This window comes from Piliocolobus tephrosceles, chromosome 10, assembly GCF_002776525.5.
Source record: "Piliocolobus tephrosceles isolate RC106 chromosome 10, ASM277652v3, whole genome shotgun sequence".
Classification (NCBI taxonomy): Eukaryota; Metazoa; Chordata; class Mammalia; order Primates; family Cercopithecidae; genus Piliocolobus; species Piliocolobus tephrosceles.
This window is the reverse complement of record NC_045443.1, coordinates 25,133,715-25,154,533: the sequence shown is the minus strand read 5'-3', so window position 1 is coordinate 25,154,533 and position 20,819 is coordinate 25,133,715. Positions and strand designations below refer to the sequence as shown.

At 42.9% G+C, this 20,819-nt stretch overlaps 1 protein-coding gene across 1 annotated transcript in view; it reads left to right on the top strand.

Annotated features, from left to right (window-relative positions):
- The first annotated feature begins 1,849 nt into the window (after nt 1-1,849).
- BCAT1 (branched chain amino acid transaminase 1) overlaps nt 1,850-20,819 on the top strand; it is a 137,069-nt gene continuing 118,099 nt past the window's right edge. Inside the window, exon 1 of the mRNA XM_023209067.1 lies at nt 1,850-2,385. Within this exon, the coding sequence (XP_023064835.1) occupies nt 2,380-2,385 (6 nt within the window). The 5' untranslated portion in view covers nt 1,850-2,379. The remainder of the gene's footprint in view (nt 2,386-20,819) is intronic.

Genomic DNA, 20,819 nt, shown 5'->3' with positions numbered 1-20,819 from the left:
CACCATACCCGGCCATAAAGTAACATCTTTATTGAGATATAATTCACATAACATACAATTCACCTATTTAAAGGGTATAATTCAGTGGTTTTTAGTGTGTTCACAGAGTTGTGTAACCATTACCACAATCTAATTTGAGAACATTTTGATCAATTCAAAAAGAAATCCGATGCCCATGAGCATTCACTCTCCATTCCACCCTGTCCCTAGATTGAAAACGACCATGTGTTTTCTGTCTCTGTGGATTTTCCTGTTCTGCACATTTCAGATAAATGGAATCATAAAATATGTAGTCATTTGTGAGAGGCTTCTTTCACTTTGCATAGTTTTCAAGTTCATCCATGTCACAGCATGTAATCAGTACTTCATTTCTTTTTATTGTGGAATATAATAATATTCCGTTGTATGGATTATACCATGTTTTATTTATTCATTCCTCAGTGGATAGACATTTTGCTACCGGATTTAAAGCTTTCTGTTTCTCACACTAGTATATAAGCTTCATGAGGGTAAGAACATTTTTGTTGTTTCTCATTCAGTCCCTAGCATTTTGCACATTGCCTGTCTCATGTCAGTGTCAGATTCAAATCTATCTAGCTGTGCTTACGCTGACTGGGGTCAGAGGGTTCACAAGGACTCAATGGCTGATTAAACGCTTACAGATTCAGAGTTCTCAGGGGCAGAACTTCTGCAAGCATTTTGGCTGTGGTCAGTTACTTTCAGGTTTTCATTACTTTTCGGTTTTCACAGCCGTCTGCAAGTGCCCATAGCTGTTATCTCAGCTGCCTCTCTCTTTACTCTCTTGCCAATGGTGCCAGGCCACAGCAGGTGTTATCTTATCACCTCAGTCCACCAGACATATGCTTATCACTTTGAGGGGTCAAAAATTTCCCTGGAGGCTGAACCCCTTTGTCATAAATGGCTCCATTTTGAGACATTTCAGATTATACACCACTATTATATATCAGCCTAGCATGCAGAAATCACTTAGTACATTTGTTGAACACATAATTTAACCATCCATTCACCTGACCAACAGTCATTAAGCACTGACACATTTGTTTTCAACACTCCCTCTCTTCCAAGACATGCCACTCAGTATGGGAGATAAATATGACAAAGGATCTGCCCTTAAGAATCTCATAATCCACTGAAGTGACAACTGTGCAAACAAATAATTAAAGTAAAATTAAGAAGCTGGGCATAGTGGCTCACATCTGTAATCCCGGCAATTTGGGAGGCTGAGGTGAGGGGATTGCTGAGGCCAGGAGTTCAAGACCAGCTTGGCCAATTTAGTGAGACCCCATCTCTATTAAAAAATAATAAAATAAAATAATTGATTTTGAGAAAGGATATGGACAAAGTGCAGCACATAGACGAAGGGCCCAATTCTGTTTGAGGGCATTAGAGGCAGCTTCCACAGTAAAGGCTTGGGTTGAAATTTACAAAAATAGGAGTTTGCCAGCTTGACAGAGAGGGAGCAGAGGTCAACCAGCAGCACATTTAAGTAGTCATGGAGGCTGACCTAGGAGCTGGACATGGAAAAGTAGCAATCCTGGAGCTTTGTATAGATGTGGGGAGGGAACATACAGGGGACTTTCACATTATAAAGAATTTTATATGCTCAAATTAAAGGATTAAAAATGTTCCCCCATGTGCATAATAAATTGGCAAAAACGGTTATATTTGAGGGTGGACTAAGGGACTCCAGGAAAGGGATTGGCAAACCAGGCACATGTTCTTGACTATTGCAAAAGTACATTTAAAGTAGCCGCGGGGGATACATGTATACTTTTGGACAGGATTGTGCCGTGGTCCTATCAACATGCAGCAAAGTGACTTTGGGGACAGTAGGGAGGTGGGCAGGAGCCAGTGATGAGGGAATGGCAATCACATTTGACCTCTGATCTGTTTCTTTCCTCCTTCTCCTTGACCTCCCCATATAAATGTTACACGGGCATTCCCACACTCGGGTACGCACCTACAGAGACTGATTGAGGGTAACCGTGTCACTTGCTTGCAACGCTGGCACCTCCGCGCTGCACTCCTGGAGTGAGAAGTGAGTGAGGCTCGGGGCTGGGCGCTGGCTCCGAATCTTCGGGCTGGGAAGAGACTCCACCATCTGGGGGCGGCCTGGGGGAGTAGCCTCAGTGTCTTCCTGCTGATGCAATCTGCTAGGTCTCGAGTCTCCGCCGCGAGAGGGCCGGTCTGCAATCCCGCCCGCCACGTGTACTCGCCGCCGCCTCGGGCACTGCCCCAGGTCTTGCGGCAGCCGGAACCGCGCTCTGCAGCCGCAGACCGGGTCCACGCGGTCAGGGGCTGCGACCCTTGGGATCTGCCCTCCGCTCGGCTCCAGCTTCCCGCGTGGCCGACGCAACAATGAAGGTAACTACTTACGATTTTGTCTGTTTTACAAAAATGTGTGCATGAATCGAACCGGCGATTTCTCCAAGAAACACAGTTGGTAGGGAGGGGAGGAAGGCGAGACAACCATGGCTTATACCCCCCGCAAACGTCTGCAATATCTTTTTTATCAATCGTAGTTTGCAGGGACAGTCAGTGCATTCTGTTCAGATTTGGGTTTAACCTCAGCTCGCAGGATGTGCCTTCTGGAACTTTTTCACATTCGCTTTTGGGAACGGAGGTAAAAGGCTGCTACAGCTCCCTCCCCTGCTTGTGAAGTTTGGAAAGGAAGTGGGGGCTTCTCTCAGTTCCTCCTATGCACAGGAGGTGGGGAAGTTTGGAGAGGAGGTCTGGGGGTGTCCCGGGCTGTAAATGGGCTTTCCCGCAGCGTGTGTGTGATGCAGGAGGGAGCGGCTGGAAGAGTTGACCCGGGTGAAGAGGGGGAGGGTAATCGATGTTTTCGCTGTTAAAAGCAGAAGGCTCGTCTTATTTTGTTTCTTGTGGAAATTAAAGCTTCTAGGAGTTACAAATGATAGACGCCTAAGGGCATTCATTTGTTAAACCAGTGAGCACCCTTATGGCTCTGATCTTGCTAATGAAGGATAATTAGCCCAGCTGCCTATTATTTCTGATGATTTAGGTGTAGGTATGTGCATCGCTGAGTGTTTTGTTTTACTGGTTTCACACACTGGAAAACTGCAATCGCATTTAAAATCCGAAGAACAACTTTTTCTAAGGAAAGTGAAGGATGGGTATTCGAATTCGAAGAATTCGAAGAAGATATTCTTGCCATCGAATATTTTGGAATTCAGATGACCATAATGCAATCTGAACTTCTGGTAGAAATAAAGCCACGTTTCGGAGTTTCGAAGGAGGGAGATGAAGCATGGTTCTCAACTGCTCTTATCTACAACCCATCCCAGACCACAGTGTCACTCAGAAGAAATAATATGTAAATAGCGCCTTTGTTCCAAACAACAACTTTCACTACAGTTAGACAGTAACCGAGTGGAAACTGTGTATTTTGTATTCAACGGAGATCATGCAACCTTTATTCTATAGTTTGAGGTTCTATTTCTGGCTTCCTCATGCTTGTTTCATTTTAGATGAAAAACACACTTTAGTTGATTATAGCTTTAGTAAGTAAAAGGAGAAAACTAAAAGAATGAACAGTCTTGCTTTTCCAGCTTTTTCCTGTCCATGTGGAGTTGTGGCTGATGATACATTTTTGTAGGTCCAAAAACCCCTGTCCCTTTCACAAGGTACTTTTGTAACATGGGAAACTAGATATCTACAAGTAGTCTCTTTTCTGTTCCCTGATATTTCCTAAGATTAAGAAGGAAACGATTGTATTCTAGGTGTGATCGAAGAAGTATGGGAGGTTCCGTTAAGTTAGTTTTATCACAATGTTTCAAACATCTTTCTACTTACCTCTTAAATATGTATTGCTATCACAAGCTTAATTTTTTTAAAAAAATGTTATTTGCACATGGCATCTTGACTGCCTTTGTCCTCAGCAAATTCTCCAGGCTTAAGTCATGCATGAGCTTGTATTTTAAGATGGACACATACAGAATGGGCAACTGGATAAGAAACATAGCATATACACTGAGTAGCATGTGTACAAAAGTGGTAAGTCTGTATTATGACTTAATAAATTTAGATGGAGATTTTAAAATAATACACATGTGAATGGCATGGAGGCAAGGGAAGTCTGTGTGTGTGTGTGTGTGTGTGTGTGTAGGGAAGACCAGAGGCCTAGTGGGGAGAGGGGTTTTGCATTCCAGACACAGGATGTGGCCCCTCAGGCTAGGCTCAGAGATATAAAGCTAGTTAAGCTGGCCTAACAAAAGGGTGGTGGTTAGAAAAAGGAAAAAAAGAGGTGGGGGTTGGGGAGGACAAGAAAATGCTGGTCAATATTTTCTTCTGATAAGTATCAATAATGAGTAATTTCATTTGATTTCAGAACTACAGAGAGAAAGGGGGAAAAAGAGCTTTTTCCATTTGTACGCAAGAATTTCTCTTGCTTTTCAGCCCATTAGAACCAGATCTAGTTATTTGAAATGAGTTTAAAACCTTATTCTGAAAGGAAGTTGAAAACATTTGATCACAACTGAGGTTTGTACTGTGAACTGAAACCAAGATGTGCTTTCTGACAGTAGTTGTGCAACTCTCTGAAAAAGAAAAATAGCTCAGAGCGATCTGAGCTTTGTGAAGACTACCAATTTATCAGGCCCAGAGAGACTGGAGTGTGAGACTTCAGCCACGCCCCCTGTAGCCATGCACGGGAGCAATTATTTAAAGACATTTTGTTCCTGACTGACTGCCTCACTCATTATGTTCCTGGAATTTGTGATACAAAAAACAATGTTTAGCCTATCAATAGTTTATATAGTTTATGTTATTTTAATATAAATTCTTCTCAGACAACTTAGAAACTGCCTCTTTTTTCTTTTAAAAACCCACTAGTAACTGCTGTATATATTCAGGGCAACTTGATTTGGTGTTTCCTTAGTTGCAGTCCTCAAATATGACTTCAATATACTCTCTCCTTATATAAATGTTGTCTCAGTTTTGTCTGTAGGCTGACATTCCAATTGTTTTCATAATTATATATTTTGTTCCTTATTCTCGTTTCTAGAAATAAAGCAAGGGAAGTAAACAGCTGAAAAGCTGATAGTGGTGTTATTAACCTAACTGAGAGGGCTGGGCTTATGAGTACATTATTTCTGTGCATAAATGAAAGATTGTTTCTAAATGGTGGCTATCTTGAGCCTTTCGACTAGTTACATCTTTTGGGGTTTCAGGTTGCCAGCTTTTTTAACTGGCCTCTTCTCAATTGGTATAGGAAGTTGAAAAATAAACAACTTTCTCTGTTTCCCTTTAGTGTTGGTAACCACAATTTCTTTAAATAACAGACACCCACACCAGGGAAACCCAGTGGCATGATCAACCTTACGCTCAGGAAGGTTTGGTTACTCTATTGGAGAGTGAGAATCTGGGACATTCCACTACAGACATAATTGTCCCAGGTACCCTTTGGTTTCTATACGATGCTGTCATTCTTTTTTCTTTCCTTTCCTTTCTTTCTCTTTCTTTCCTTTTTTTCTTCTTTCTTTCTTTCTTTCTCTCATTCTTTCTCTCTCTCTCTCTTTCTCTCTTTATTTATTTTATTTTTTGAGAGAATCTCACTTGTGTTGCTCAGGCTGGAGTGCTGCAGAGTGATCTCTACTCACTGCAACCTCCACCTCCTAGGTTCAAGCAATTCTTGTGCCTCAGCCTCCTGAGAAGCTGGGATTACCACCACACCCAGCTAATTTTCGTATTTTTTTTTGTAAAGACAGAGTTTTGCCATGTTGGTCAGGCTGGTCTGGAACTCCTGGCCTCAAGCCATCCGCCCATCTCGGCCTCCTAAAGTGCTGAGATTACAGGCATCCTATCATTGTTTTTGAGCACAGGAGGAAACTGTCATGCACGTTCGTGTGAAGAGACCACCAAACAGGCTTTGTGTGAGCCACAGGGCTGTTTATTTCACCTGGGTGCAGGCAGGCTGAGTTAGAAAAGAAAATCAGCGAAGGGAGATAAGGCTGGGGCCGTTTTATAGGATTTGGGTAGGTAAAGGAAAATTACAGTCAAAGGGGGGCTGTTCTCTGGCCGGTAGGAGTGGGGGTTACAAGGTGCTCATTGGGGGAGCTTTTTGAGCCAGGATGAGCCAGGAAAAGGAATTTCACAAGATAATATCATCGCTTAAGGCAAGGACCAGCCATTTTCACTTGTTTTGTGATGGAATGTCATCGGTTAAGGCGAGGCAGGGCATTTGCACTTCTTTTGTGATTCTTCAGTTACTTCAGGCCATCTGGGTGTATACGTGCAAGTCACAGGTGATGCGATGGCTTGGCTTGGGCTCAGAGGCCTGACAGAAACAATGCCTGATCTGCTCATTTTATGGTCAAAAATATAGGCAGCCTTTGTATTGTAACATTATCCCCTTAACAGCTGTCCAAACGGTCTATACATTTCACCTAACATATGGTAAATGTTCCTACTGATAGCCTTTCCGGAGCCTCCGTCCATTCAACTGGACGGGATTGTATGCAGTTCAGCCAAGACATAAATGTGAGGACCAGGCCACTGTAATGGGATTGTATGCAGTTCAGCCAAGACATAAATGTGAGGTGCAACTCACATTTTTTAAATGTTTCAAATTAAGCATTTACACGCTTTTATTCATAAACTCGACTTTGCAAATATTGGTAAACAGTTTCATCATAAGACCTTGTCGGTGACTCACAATGTCAATGGTGAAGGCAAAGGAGAATCTATCTATCTTTCCTGGAACACCAGGGTTCAGGCATTAATTTCAACTATGCTTATAATTTGTCCTCTGAAGTCCACAAAGCTAAATTATCTTTCCCCTAAAAATTGAGTGCTCATATCCTTAAAATAGCTTAGAAATTAGACTACCTTTTGAATACAGCATAGCATGTCACATAAACATTTTTCTACTGTCATACCTTTTTGATGGGAAAGACTATTTTGCAAAACATTTTTCTTGTGTTCAGTAATTAATGGGAAAAATAAAATCTGAAAGAAAGAGACAGTTATGTCGCAAAAATACAGGAAAATGGAGGAATGGAAACAGGGAAGACCAATAAAGAAAAAAATAGAGGAAATTACAAGTAATAATCCGAAGTCATACTGAAAAACATTGGCTCTTTTTGATTGAAAGTTGTGAAATACTTGTGAAACCCAGCTAGTTCCATTAAGAATAGTCTTTAATCTAAAAAGAACCAATTCATTTGTCAGTTCTTTATTTCAATGTGTAGATTTGAATGTTTGATCAATTGCATTTACAGTTTATCTCTCAGTGTGAGAACTGTTTTTGCTGTTTTGACTATAAATGGATATCTGTTTTAGGAAGACTTAGGAAGCCTGGACATACGATTACAGATCAAATTCTATTTGACTCCATAGAAATCGAGACGGAAGGAGCACCTGTTGGGATATTCTAGCCCAAACATTCCACAGCTGTCTCTTAACGTGACTGACAAAGAGACACAGTTGAGACGAAGTTTCGGTATATCCTGGGATGAGGCCAAGGGTGGATTTGCACAGGATGGCCACAGGGCAGTTGTTAGCATTCCACCACTACATAAAAGGGTGATTTTGCCAAGTGCATTTCATTCATTTCAGTTGATTTAGATACCAAGTTATATTGTTTTGACTTTAGGACTAGATGTGAGTTCAGGAATTTGAAATCATAATAAATGTTTCCTTGAACTTTGAAGATAAAAGGTAGAGTTAAAAGACAGCTGCAAAGTCTACATGGGGAAGCATAACACATGACTCAGGGTTCCATGGTTTTCAGTGTCAGTGAGTGCTCTGTATACTTACAAGAATAGTGCTAGTGTTTATAGAAGAAACACATGCAGGTTTGAGGCAGGACTTCCTTGCTTAACTGGTGCTTTTGCTTTCCATTTTCTAAATATCATGCAAACTACTTTTTTAGAATTTTTTTTTTAAAGACGGAGTCTTGCTCTGTTGCCCAGGCTGGAGTGCAGTGGTGCAATCTCGGCTCACTGCAAGCTCCGCCTCCCAGGTTCACGCCATTCTCCTGCCTCAGCCTCCCTGCAGGCGCCCGCCACCACGCCCAGCTAATTTTTTGTATTTTTAGTAGAGACGCGGTTTCACCATGTTAGCCAGGATGGTCTCGATCTCCTGACCTCATGATCCACCCGCCTCGGCCTCCCAGAGTGCTCGACTTACAGGTGTGAGCCACCGTGCCCGGCTGCAAACTACTTTAACTGAAAACATTCTTCTAAGGAAAGCATCAGAAAACTTACTAGAATTGCTTAATAATAAATAAATAATACAAATAAAAGAGCAAAATGAGAAAGTAGAGAGACTACTAGTCTATTGTGCTATTGATCTCTCCAGGTTCTAGGCTTTCTTGGGTCTGACACCGCTTTGTAAGTTTTTTTTTTTTTTTTTCCAGTTAGGGTCTCTTTCTGTCACCTAGGCTGGAGTGCAGTGGTATAATCATGGCTTACTTCAGCTTCAACCTCCTGGGCTCAAGTGATCTTCCTGCCTCAACCCCCTGAGTAGCTGGGACCACAGGCATGTGCCACCACGCCCGGCAAATTTTTGCATTTTTGGTAGAGATGGGGTTTCTCCATGTTGTGCTGGCTGGTCTTGAACTCCTGGGCTCCAGTGATCCACCCACCTTGGCCTCCAAAGTGCTGGGATTACAGGCATCCGTCACTGCACCTGGCCAGTTTATAAATCTTGTGAAAAGTATGGCCAGTCTTGCAAAATGTGCAAACACATTTAAACACAAAGTTTTATATCTAAATTATTGGTTATTAAAGCCAGGACAATAGAGTGCATATAGCATGGAAGATAGGTAGAAAAGACTGAAATGATTTAGTTTTTTCAGAGCAGTGGAGAGCTATTGGCTCTTGCCTTTGCAATCAGCTTAGATATGAAACTATATAAGCAGAAGCTTCATGCTACCATTTGAATATTGAAAATCTCCAATCACTTGCCTTTTAGTTCGAGATAAACAACCAATGGTTTATTTGTTCACAGCACGTAAGTTTTCACTTTCTTCTTTGTTTCATCTCATCAAGATCTAAAGTGTATAGTCACAGAATAGAACTCGGTTCATACCATCTGCACCCCAATTTCTTTGATCTTCAACTAGTTTGGAAGTGTGTCTGGGTGTTTTCTTAGCCAAGGTTAGTATGCAATTTCTTAGTGGAGTGTAGGAGTTTGGGGTGCCTAGCCTTCCTACTTCCTACTTAGATAATTTCCCCTACCTGTGGTACCAGTCTAAGGAGAAGGCCAATATGGCCATGTTCCTAGCAGGTGACCCCACCTTAGCCACAGCTGATTGTAGGAAGGGTGAATATTTGGCCCAAGTCCAGTCATCCTTTTTTTTTTTTTTTTTTTTTTTGAGGCAGAGTCTTGCTCTGTTGCCCCAGCTGGAGTGCAGTGGTACGATTTTGGCTCACTGCAACCTCCACCTCCTGGGTTCAAGCAATTCTCCTGCCTCAGCCTCCCTGAAGGGGTGGCCTGCCCCTCCACACCTGTGGGCGTTTCTCGTTAGGTGGAATGAGAGACTTGAGAAAAGAAATGAGACACAGAGACAAAGTAAAGAGAAAGAAAAAGTGGGCCCAGGGGACTGGCGCTCAGCATACAGAGGACCCACGCCAGCACCGGTCTCTGAGTTCCCTTAGTATTTACTGATAATTATCTTTACCATCTTATAAAAAGGGAAGTGACAGGATAATAGGATCATAGTAGGGAGAAGGTCAGCAGTAAGACATATGAATAAAGATCTCTGTGACACAAGTTTAAGGAAAAGTGCTGTGCCTTGATATGCATATGCAAACATCTCCATAAACCTTTTTAGTGCACAAAGAGCAGCATTGCGCCAGCACGTCCCACCTTTCACCCTAAGGCGGTTTTCTCCTTTCTCAGTAAACAGAACACTATATACACCGAGATGTTCCATTGCCCAGGGATGAGCAGGAGACAGATGCTTTTCTCTATCTCAACTGCCAAGAGGCCTTCTTTCCTCTTAAACTAGTCCTCCTCAGCACAGACCCTTCATGGGTGTCAGGCTGGGGGGCGATCAGGTCTTTCCCTTCCCCTGAGGCCATATTTCAGACTATCGCATGGGGAGAAACCTTGGACAATACCTAGCTTTCCTAGGCAGAGGTCCCTGCGACCTTTGGCAGTGTACATGTCCCTGGGTACTTGAGATTAAGAGAATGGTGATGACTTTTCACAAGCATACTGCCTTCAGGCACTTGTTTAACAAAGCACACCCTGCACGGCCCAAAATCCTTTAAACCTTGAGTCACCACAGCACATGTCTCTTGCAAGGACAAGGTTGTGGGTAGGGTCACAGATTAACAGCATCTCAAATACAGAACAAAATGGAGTCTCTTATGTCTACTTCTTTCTATATAGACACAGTAACAGTCTGATCTCTCTTTTCCCCATACCTCCCCAGTAGCTGGGATTACAGGTGCCCACGACCACACCCGGCTTTGTATTTTTGTATTTTTAGTAGAGATGAGGTTCACCATGTTGGCCAGGCTGGTCTAGAACTCTTGACCTCAAGTAATCCTCCCGCCTCGAGCTCCCAAAGTGCTGGGTTTACAGGTGTGAGCCACCACGCCCAGCCAACCGTCTTTTACTTCTTTCTTATTCTCTTATTCTACATATTCAATCAGGTATCATGTCCTGTGGACTCTGTCTTCTCTGAATCTACAGGTTCTCTCTTTCCCATTGCCGTGCATACTGGTTTATGCTCTCATTACTTCTTGCTTGAATTATTCCAGAAGTCTCCCAACTGGTCTGAAGCTTAATTTTCATTACGTGCTGTTCGATCTCATTCCACCACTCAAAATCGATGGCTTTCCCATTGTCTCCTGAGTTTAGCTTAGTGCATGAGACTTTTTAAAATCGACCTTCACCTCTTCTATGTGCATGCATTTCTCTGGTCATAATAGAGGATTTGATCTACCTCAGAATGAGTTCTTATATTTACATTTACTGGTTTTTAATTCCCTCCATCCTATCTATAATTTACACCACATTGCGCACCATGCAGCCCACTCCCCAGACACCTTGTGAGAACAGTGATCATGTTTTTGCAGTGGAATGAACATGGGCGAAAGGTGGGAAGGTATGCATAGATTTACATTTTGAAGTCAGGAAATAAGATACTGATCAATGCTTTAATTCCACTGTGCTTATTATCTTTTCCTCTGTTCTAGCATGAACCTTGCACCAGTAAGATATTGATCATATGCTGCAACTCCTCTGCACTTACCTTTTCTTCTACTCTGGCATGAACCTTGCACCATTGTTGGTGCTTTACAGATATTAGTTGAGTTAAATCGAGCGCCTGTTTCTGAACTTTCAGGATTCAGATTAATTGATTCTGTTTTATACTTCTCTGTTTTTGAACGGTACATGTATCTTTCCACACTTGGATTTCTTTAGAGTTAAAGCTTTAATTGACTTCCAAAAGATAGAGTATTATAAAAACACAGAGAAAAGTAAAGTATTTACATGGTCTTAATGCCCATTGCCAAACTCATATAGCTGTTATATGTATCTACTGGCAAACTCACACAACTGGTTGATTTTAAATTGATTGTAGGAAAATTCATACAAAACGATGCTACATAGGAATGTAAACTGAACACCACAAAAATCATAATGAACAAACTCAGTAATGCCAGACTGTTCAATCACTAGTTTTCAGATTAAGGCAGTATGTAAAGGGAAACATCCTTGGAATGGTCTTAGAATCTAGAACAAAGTCATGTGTTTGGGAATCTTAACCAATTCCGATACTGTTCAACATGTTTTTCTTTGTTGCAAACAATGCAGTTTTTAAGCAAACTAATGAATGCATACCCTGACAAACAAATCCAACAAAAGAGGCACTTAGAGCAGTGTTCATTGAATCCTAGAATTTTGAAAGAAAAAATCTATTAGGTCATTTTGGGCTTTTACTTCTGCTGAAGAAGGATTGTTCTTTTGAGTTTATTTTTCTAGCTTTCAGTTCTATTCCATTTAAATGCCTCCAGAAAAAGGATTTCTCAAACTTCCTATGGAGAGTTCTGGCACCTACTATATTCACTTTCAAAAGTCTCCTGATAACTTATTTCCTTTTTCTTTTGGTTATACACATCAACCATTCATGGTTGGTTCTGCTGATAGTTTTCCATGAGTCTTTATGCTTATTTAAAGGAAATCATATAACATTAATCATATAACATATAACCATTACTTGGTTATAAAGCATGATATTAACTAAACTGGCTTTTAAAAATTCGGTAACATTAGAGCAAATATTTTATTTATTTTTTTTTTTGAGACGGAGTTTTGCTCTTGTTATTACCCAGGCTGGAGTGCAATGGCGTGATCTCGGCTCACTGCAACCTCTGCCTCCCGGGTTCAAGTGATTTTCCTGCCTCAGCCTCCCAAGAAGCTGGGATTACAGGCGTGCACCACCACGCATGGCTAATTTTGTATTCTTAGTAGAGACAGTGTTTCTCCATGTTTGTCAGGCTGGTCTTGAACTCCCGACCTCAGGTGATCTGCACGCCTCAGCCTCCCAAAGTGCTGGGATTACAGACGTGAGCCACCACGCCTGGCCATACAGCAAACATTTTATTAATAACATCAGTAGTTCCATGAATATATAGATGTAAGATGTCAATAAAGTTTATGCCCCTTAATAACTGAGTGTGTTAATGTTGTATTTGCTGGTTAACTGGCACCTTCCTTCTTGATCAATGTTCTTAGAACAGTATGTACAGGAGTACTTCAGTCTACCACTTGATATTCGAGGACAACACTTCGAAGCTTGAAATGAGAGACTGTTTTAACCATATTAACGTAACTGCATAGTTTGCAATAGATTTAATGATTCAACATCATTGTTAATATTTAGTTTAATCAAAAGTGCCTTATATTAACTTGTACACATGTGAAATGACTTATGAACAAGATTATTTATTGCAGCATTGTTTGTGATTACAAAGATTGGAAGTCATTTGCATAGTTATTGGGTGTAAAAAATAATGACATTAAGAAAACAATTGAGGAAAGAACCAGTAAGCTCTCAGGTAGAGATAGAAAGAAAGTCACCCTGGGCCGGGTGCGGTGGCTCAAGCCTGTAATCCCAGCACTTTGGGAGGCCGAGACAGGCGGATCACGAGGTCAGGAGATCGAGACCATCCTGGCTAACAAGGTGAAACCCCGTCTCTACTAAAAATATAAAAACTAGCCGGGCGAGGTGGCGGGCGCCTGTAGTCCCAGCTACTCGGGAGGCTGAGGCAGGAGAATGGCGTAAACCTGGGAGGCGGAGCTTGCAGTGAGCTGAGATCCGGCCACTGCACTCCAGTCCCCGCGACAGAGCAAGACTCCGTCTCAAAAAAAAAAAAAAAAAAGAAAGAAAGAAAGAGAAAGTCACCCTGAGCCTTTCACTGTATATATTTATATATTTGATTTTTGACACATGTGAGTTTATTATAATCAAAATTGAAATAAAATTGAAGCCTTATAATGAAATTAGCTTGACACCAGAGCCATTATCAAGAAAATCTGAAATACTGGTACCTATGCAAATTTTATTTTATTATTTTTATTTTTTATTTTTTTTTTTGAGACGGAGTCTTGCTCTGTCACCCAGGCTGGAGTGCAGTGGTGTGATCTCGGCTCACTGCAATCTCCAGCCTCCCGGGTTCAAGAGATTTTCCTCAGCACACCGAGTAGCTGGGATTACAGATGCCTGCCACCACGCTTGGCTAATTTTTGTATTTTTAGTAGTGACAGAGTTCTGCCATGCTGGCCAGGCTGGTCTTGAACTCCTGACCTCAGGTGGTCCGCCTGCATCAGCCTCCCAAAGTGCTGGGATTACAGGCATGAGCCACTGCACCCGGCCATTTAAGCAAATTTTAGTTAAGACCAGTAACATATTTTTTGACAATATTTCCAAAATGTTGTATTTAATTTAACTAACTGAAAATTATCTATTAAGAAAGCAAGTTAAATGTAATGTGTATACTTCACAGTGTACACACTGTAATGATTCACAGTAAACATTATATGAAGAGTGTCTAAACTTTTCTTCAAATCTACCATATATATAGTACAATAATGACTAGCAAACAATGGCTAACTTTTACTTAATTAAACATTTATGTAGCTCCTACCAAGGCTACCAGACTTTGTACCCAGTAATAGGAAAACAGAAATAATTCAAGCATTATTCTCACTCTTGAGAAACAATTCTATTTAGGGAGAGATACAAAAAAAGCAAAGGTGACCAGCTGCGGTGGCTCATGCCTGTAATCCCAGCACTTTGGGAGGCCGAGGCAGGCAGATCACTTGAGGCAAGGAGTTTGAGACCAGCCTGACCAACATGGTGAAGCCCCGTTTCTACTAAACATACAAAACTTAGCTGGGTGTGGTGGCATGCACCTGCAATCCCAGCTACTCAGCAGGCTGAAGCAGAGAATTGCTTGAACCTGGGAGGTGGAGGCTGCAGTGAGCCGAGATTGCATACACCACTGTACTCCAGCCTGGGTGACAGAGCAAGACTGCATCTCAATAAATAAATAAATAGTAGAGGCAATAGAGTGCATATAGTAGGTGCTACAGTAGAAGTCTGCACAAGGTTCTGTATGTGGAAAGGCAAGTCACAAAAATTAAGAAAGGCTGTATTGGGAGGTGACATTTAAGCAGAACCACGAAAGGAGACTGGATGAACACGGCGGTAAGAACACTTTTACACAGCCCCACACTCCTGGGCCCAGACTCACTTGCTCATTCCCTAATCATAGAAGACTTTGAGGAAAAGCCTGTTGGGCTTACCCTTCCAGCCCATTGGTAAATACAGAGAGGCCTAAGCACCCAACATCCCCCACGGAATGCACTCTTGGGACTTAAGCATTGGCAACCCAGCACCAGTTAAATTCCCCATGTCACTGTTTCCACATTGTCCCCATCACCTTCACTCTCTTGATGCTCTGCATTTTCTCTCTTAACTCGACCCACAATAGACCCTCCCACTCAAATCTGCCCACAATACCCTTTGCAACCAATATTACCACACTCCACTTTATCTTCGCTAAGTGTTTCCTGCTCCTCCTGGTCTTAGGTGAGGTCATTTCTCTGCCAATCTTTCAAGTGGAGGCTGCTCATTTTCTCTGCCCCTCTTCCAGGGCAGGAGTGGGACTGAAGCCCTTCACCCTGCCCAGTACTGTTTCCACATGAGACTCCTCGCATAGCATCTGCTCTCTGCTACTCAGACCAGCAGTCTGTGCTCTCTCTTCTTCTAACCATCACTGGAAAACATCCCAGTCCCTCTGGCCCCATTATCCACTGTAGATTTTAGCACTTACCTCCTCTCTTCCCTCCCATGTGCTGTTTTCCCATTTATTTTAAGGTGCATGTGGATGGCCTGTTCCCCTTCTTGGCATCTTAGTCCCTTTAATTTCTCATTTCTGTTAATTTGCTACATTCCTCATACACCAGCTACACCTATGGCCATATCCCAGACCTTTGAATCACACACCAAATTCCTTCAAGTCTTATGAGTCACTTTTGGCCCAAGACTTATCTTACATCTATGCAGTCCTATCTATTTTAACTACCATGATGTGCCCAGTTTAGGCCACTGTCTTCTCTTCACTGAATATATGTGTTTCTATTTTTTCTCATCCCCATTTGTCTCTCAGACCCAATTTGTTCTCCAGAGCAGAGTGATCACATCAGTCACCTGCTTTAAAAACTCCTCAACCCGGTGGGGCATGGTGACTCACAGCCCCAGCACTGTAATCCTAGCACTTTGGGAGGCTGAAGTGGGAGGATCACTTGAGCCCAGGAGGAGCTGCAGTGATCTGTGATCATGTCACTGCACTCTAGCCTGGGCCATAGAGTGACACCCTGTCTCAAAAACAAACAAACGAAAAACAACAAGAAAGTTTTTTAAGCAAAAAACCTCTTCAACCTCTTCCTGTTATGTTTTGAATAAAACCCAAAGTCCCCACTGTGCTCCAGAAGTTCCCAGGGGATCTGGTCCTTCTCATCTTTACAGTCTCATCTTGTTTTGCCGTTTCCACCTCTCTTATCCCCCAAACTGTTTTTCTTCAGGGCCTTTGCACTTGCTGATGCCTCTGCCTAGAAGGTCTTCTTCTGAGTCCCCATCCAGCGGTGCCTTATCACCCTGCCAACCTCAGATTGGATGCTACTTCCTCAAAGAGACTGTTGGGACTCCCGTGTTTCCCAGGCCTTCAGTGCCCTCATCTCAACTTGCAATGATTGTATTGGGATGATTATTTGTATGATTTTGGGATTGATATCTGACTCTTCCACTAGACCATACATTTCTTGAGAGCAGATAGCATGTCCAGTTTTTTACCACTGTGCAACAATATGTCGTCCAATGCTTGGCCCATAATAGGGGGTTGGTGAATGTGGTAGGCTGAATCACAGCCCCCAAGGATGCCCATAGCCTGATCCCTAGAAGCTTTCATGGTAAAAGGGATTTTTGCAGATTTTAATTAAGTTATGGATCTTGACATGGAGAGATTATCCTTGATTATCTAAATGGGTCCAGTATAATCAGTAGGGTCTTTATAAGAGGGAGGCAGAGGGTCAGAAGCAGAATCAGAGAAGGAGATGCCACAGTGGAAGCAAGGGGTGTGTGTGTGTGAGAGAGAGAGAGAGAGAGAGAAAGAGAGAGAGAGAGAGAGATTGAGATTTAAAGAGCTCCATTACTTGCTCTGAGGATGAGGATGAGCCAAACAATGCAGGTGGCTTATAGAGGCTGGAAAAGCCAAGAAAACAGATTCTCACTCTAGAGCCTCCAGAAGGAATGCAGCTCTGCTGAAACCTTGATTTGGAACTTCCAGAACCATAAGATAATAATTTTGGGTAGTTTCAACGCTGGGCCTGGTGGCTCATGCCTGTAATTCCAGCACTTTGAGAGGCCAAGGTGGGCGGATCACTTGAGGTCAGGAGTTTGAGACTAGCCTGGCCAACATGGTGAAACCCTATCTGGATTTCAAACCCTATCAAGGAGAATCACTTGAACCCGGGAGGTAGAGATTGCAGTAAGCTGAGATTGCGCCACTGCACTCCAGCCTGGGCTACAGAGTGAGACTTTGTCAAAAAAAAAAAAAAAAAAAAAAAAAAAACAGAATAATTTTGTGTACTTTCAGGCCACAAAGTCTGCAGTCATGTGTTACAATAGCAGTAGTAAACAAATACAGATTTTGGTACCTGGAAATGGTGTGCTACGGTAACAAATACCTAAACAATGTGGAAGTGGCTTTTGAATTGAGTGTTGGTCCACATATGGAAGAATTTTGAGAAGCATGATAGGAAAAGCCTAGCTTGCCTTAGAAAGACCGTTAGTAGAAGTAGGGATATTAAAGGCCCTGCTGGTGAGGACTTGGAAGTGAGGAGCGTGGTAATGAAAATGTGTTTCATTTTAGAGAATATCAAAGTCATTGTAGAAGGTTGGTAGAAGTGTAGGTTTTCATAATGTGTTGTTGGTGAAAGCTGAGAAAGGTTTGTTTAGGGACCCTTTTTAGGGAACATGTTTAGGGAAACTGGAGGAAAAAGGATCCTTGTTATACAGTGGAATGAAACTGTGGAATTGTGTCTTACGGTTACATGGAAAGCAGAATTTGTTTGAACTTGGATATTTGGCTTAGCTTTCCGAGTAAAGTATTGAAAGTGTAGCCTGGTTTCCTCTTGCTGTTTTATAGTAAAATGCCAGGGAAAAAGGGATAAATTGCAGTAGGAACTGTTAAGAAAAAGGAACGAAGACATGATGACTTGGGAAATTCTCAAGATACTTGATTTGTAAAAGATGCTAAAATTAGAAGATTCACTGCCAGGAAAGTGTGCTCTGGAGAGGAAGCCAAGGGTGAGTTCCTTGTGGTGTAGGCTAGGGGCTGTGGCAGGGATGCAGGAAAGAGACGATGGTGACTTGGACTAGGGGCCTGGCGGGGTGTGGGAAACTATAGAGGAATGAGTTGATTCTGTTGGGACTTGGTACTGAGTTCCTTAATTCCATGAGTGGAAACACATGTAGAGCTCTCGTTCCTGGCCACCTAAGCTCTCTGACCATCTCCCTGACTCTCTGCAGAATGCCCTGCCTTCATATCCACCTGAATACAAATCATCTTTTTCTGCATTTTTGCATGCTGGATTCCTCTCTGGACTCAAGAGCTAATGAGGGGTGGTTTCTAGCTTTCTGCTCTTTCCCACAACACTCCTTCAGTGAGTCTTCTGGATGTCCTACAGGCAACTCACTGGATCCACTTGGTCCGTGGAAGAATCACTACCACATCCATTTCACCTTGGGCACAGACCAGAGGGTGGGGCAGTCATGTCCTGCAGTCACTGGGTAGCTTACAAGTGCTAATACAGCAATAGCTTAATTAGAGAAAGAGAGCGAGAAGAAGAAGAATGTTATGGAGCCTTGTTTCTATAGAGGAAACCAAAATATCTTGATCAAAAGACCCTAAAACTGGAAGAACCAGAGCAGCTGGTGCCAAAATGTAGAAAAAACTGAGATGTGGCAAGTGGTACAACTGATAGCCAAGCAGGAAAAATTCATATCCCCCTGCAACCAGCACTTTGGGAAGCCGAGGCAGGTGGATCACCTGAGGTCAGGAGTTCGAGACCAGCCTGGCCAATATGGTGAAACCCTTTCTCTACTAAAAATACAAAAATTAGGCTGGGCGTGGTGGCTCATGCCTGTAATCCCAACACTTTGGGAGGCCGAAGTGGGCAGATCACGAGGTCAGGAGGTCGAGACCATCCTGGCTAACACGGTGAAACCCTGTCTCTACTAAAAATACAAAAAAAAAAAAAAAATTAGCTGGGTGTGGTGGTGGGCGCCTGTAGTCCTAGCTACTCAGGAGGCTGAGGCAGGAGAACGACGTGAACCCAGGAGGTGGAGCTTGCAGTGAGCCGAGATCGTGCCACTGCACTCCAGCCTGGGCAACAGAGTGAAACTCCGTCTCAAAAAAACCACCAAAAAACAAAAAACAAAAATTAGCTGGGAATGGTGGTGTGCACCTATAGTCCCAGCTACGTGGGAGGCTGAGGCAGGAAAATCGCTTGAACCTGGGAGGCAGAGGTTGCGGTGAGCCGAGATCGCACCACTGCACCCCATTGACAAGAGTTAAACTCTGTCTCAAAAAAATAAGATACCCTCTTCTTTTCTCTTGCCTCAGGATAACTGAGATTCTTATAATGCATTTATTGAACAAATATTTGAGGAGTAGCCATTACGTAAGCATCAGACACTGCTCAAGGTCTTGAGGCTGTGAGGGTGTATTAGTCCATTTTCACACTGCTATAAAGAATTACCTGAGACTGGGTGATTTACAAAGAAAAGAGGTTTAATTGAATTACAGTTCATCATGGCCAGAAAGGCCTCAGGAAACTTAAAATCATGACAGAAGGTGACGGGGAAGCAAGGCACATCTTACATGGTGGCAGGAGACAGAGAGAGAGAAGGGGGAAGTGCCACACTTTTAAACTGTCAGATCTTACGATGATATAGGAGTTAAGAAGAAATCACTTAGGCTAAGGTAGTGAAGGTACGGGAGTCCTTGGTAAGGCTTTTCTTTTTAATGAAAACCCAAATTATTTTCTAACGAAGAGCAGCCTGTAAAGTCGAGCTGCATACATAGACAAGCAAGCTGGGAGCTTGCACCGGTGAATGCCGGCAGAAACTAGGAACCAGACAGGTTCAAGATGGCGGCTCCATCTTTCCTTCTCTGCCAGCCAAGTGTGCAGTAAGGTGCAGACAAGCTGGTGCTGGCCAAGAGGAGAATTCATGTGCATAATAAGATTAGGGTGAGGCAACCAGCCTTCCCAGTGCGCTGTGTAAACATCATACCTGACTGAACCAATCTGTGAGCCCTATGTAAATCAGACACCACCTCTTCAAGCCTGACTATAAAATCCAATGCATCCACCACCCACCGGTCTTTCCTCTCAGAAGTCCCTGTCTCTTACTAGAGAGAGAGAGCTGTTTTCCTTTTTCCTTCTTCTGCCTATTAACCTGTGCTCCTAAACTCCGTGTGTGTGTGTGTGTCCTGAATTTTCCTGGTGTGAGAGGATGATCCCCTGGTGTATACCCCAGAAAACAGCCACTTCAAGTGAGAACTCACTCCCTGTTCACCCCCATGATCCAATCACCTTCGACCGGGTTCCTCCCCTGACACCAAGGGATTAAAATTCCACGTGAGGTTTGAGTAGGGGCACAGAGCCAAACCATATCAGAGGGTGAAGAATAGGTAAAGTTGCAGCTCTCCTGCACCTTGCAGGGAAAGGCCATGTAACACATGGTTACAAGCACAAACTGGGACTGGACTGCAGGTGTGTGAGCCCCCACTTTGCTATTGAGTGACCCCCAGCAAGTTATTAAACTGTGCCTCAGTTTTTTTGTTTGTGAAATAGTGGTAATAGTATAACCCACCTCTCATGGATGATGTGAGGATTAAATAAAATAACAAATGTTGACAGGCACAGTGGTGTGCACACCTGTAATCTCCAGCACGTTGGGAGGCGGAGGCCCGAAGTTTACTTGAGGTTAGAAGCCTGAGACCTGCCTGGCCAACATAGGGAAACCCCATCTCTGCTAAAAATACAAAAAAAAAAAAAAAAAAAAAAAAAATGCCAGGCTTGGTGGCTCACCCTTGTAATCCCAGCACTTTGGGAGGCCGAGGTGGGTGGAGTTTGAGACCAGCCTGGCCAATATGGTGAATCCCCGTCTCTACTAAAATTACAAAAATTAGCTGAGTGTGGTGTTGGGCGCCTGTAGTCCCAGCTACTTGGGAGGCTGAGGCAGGAGA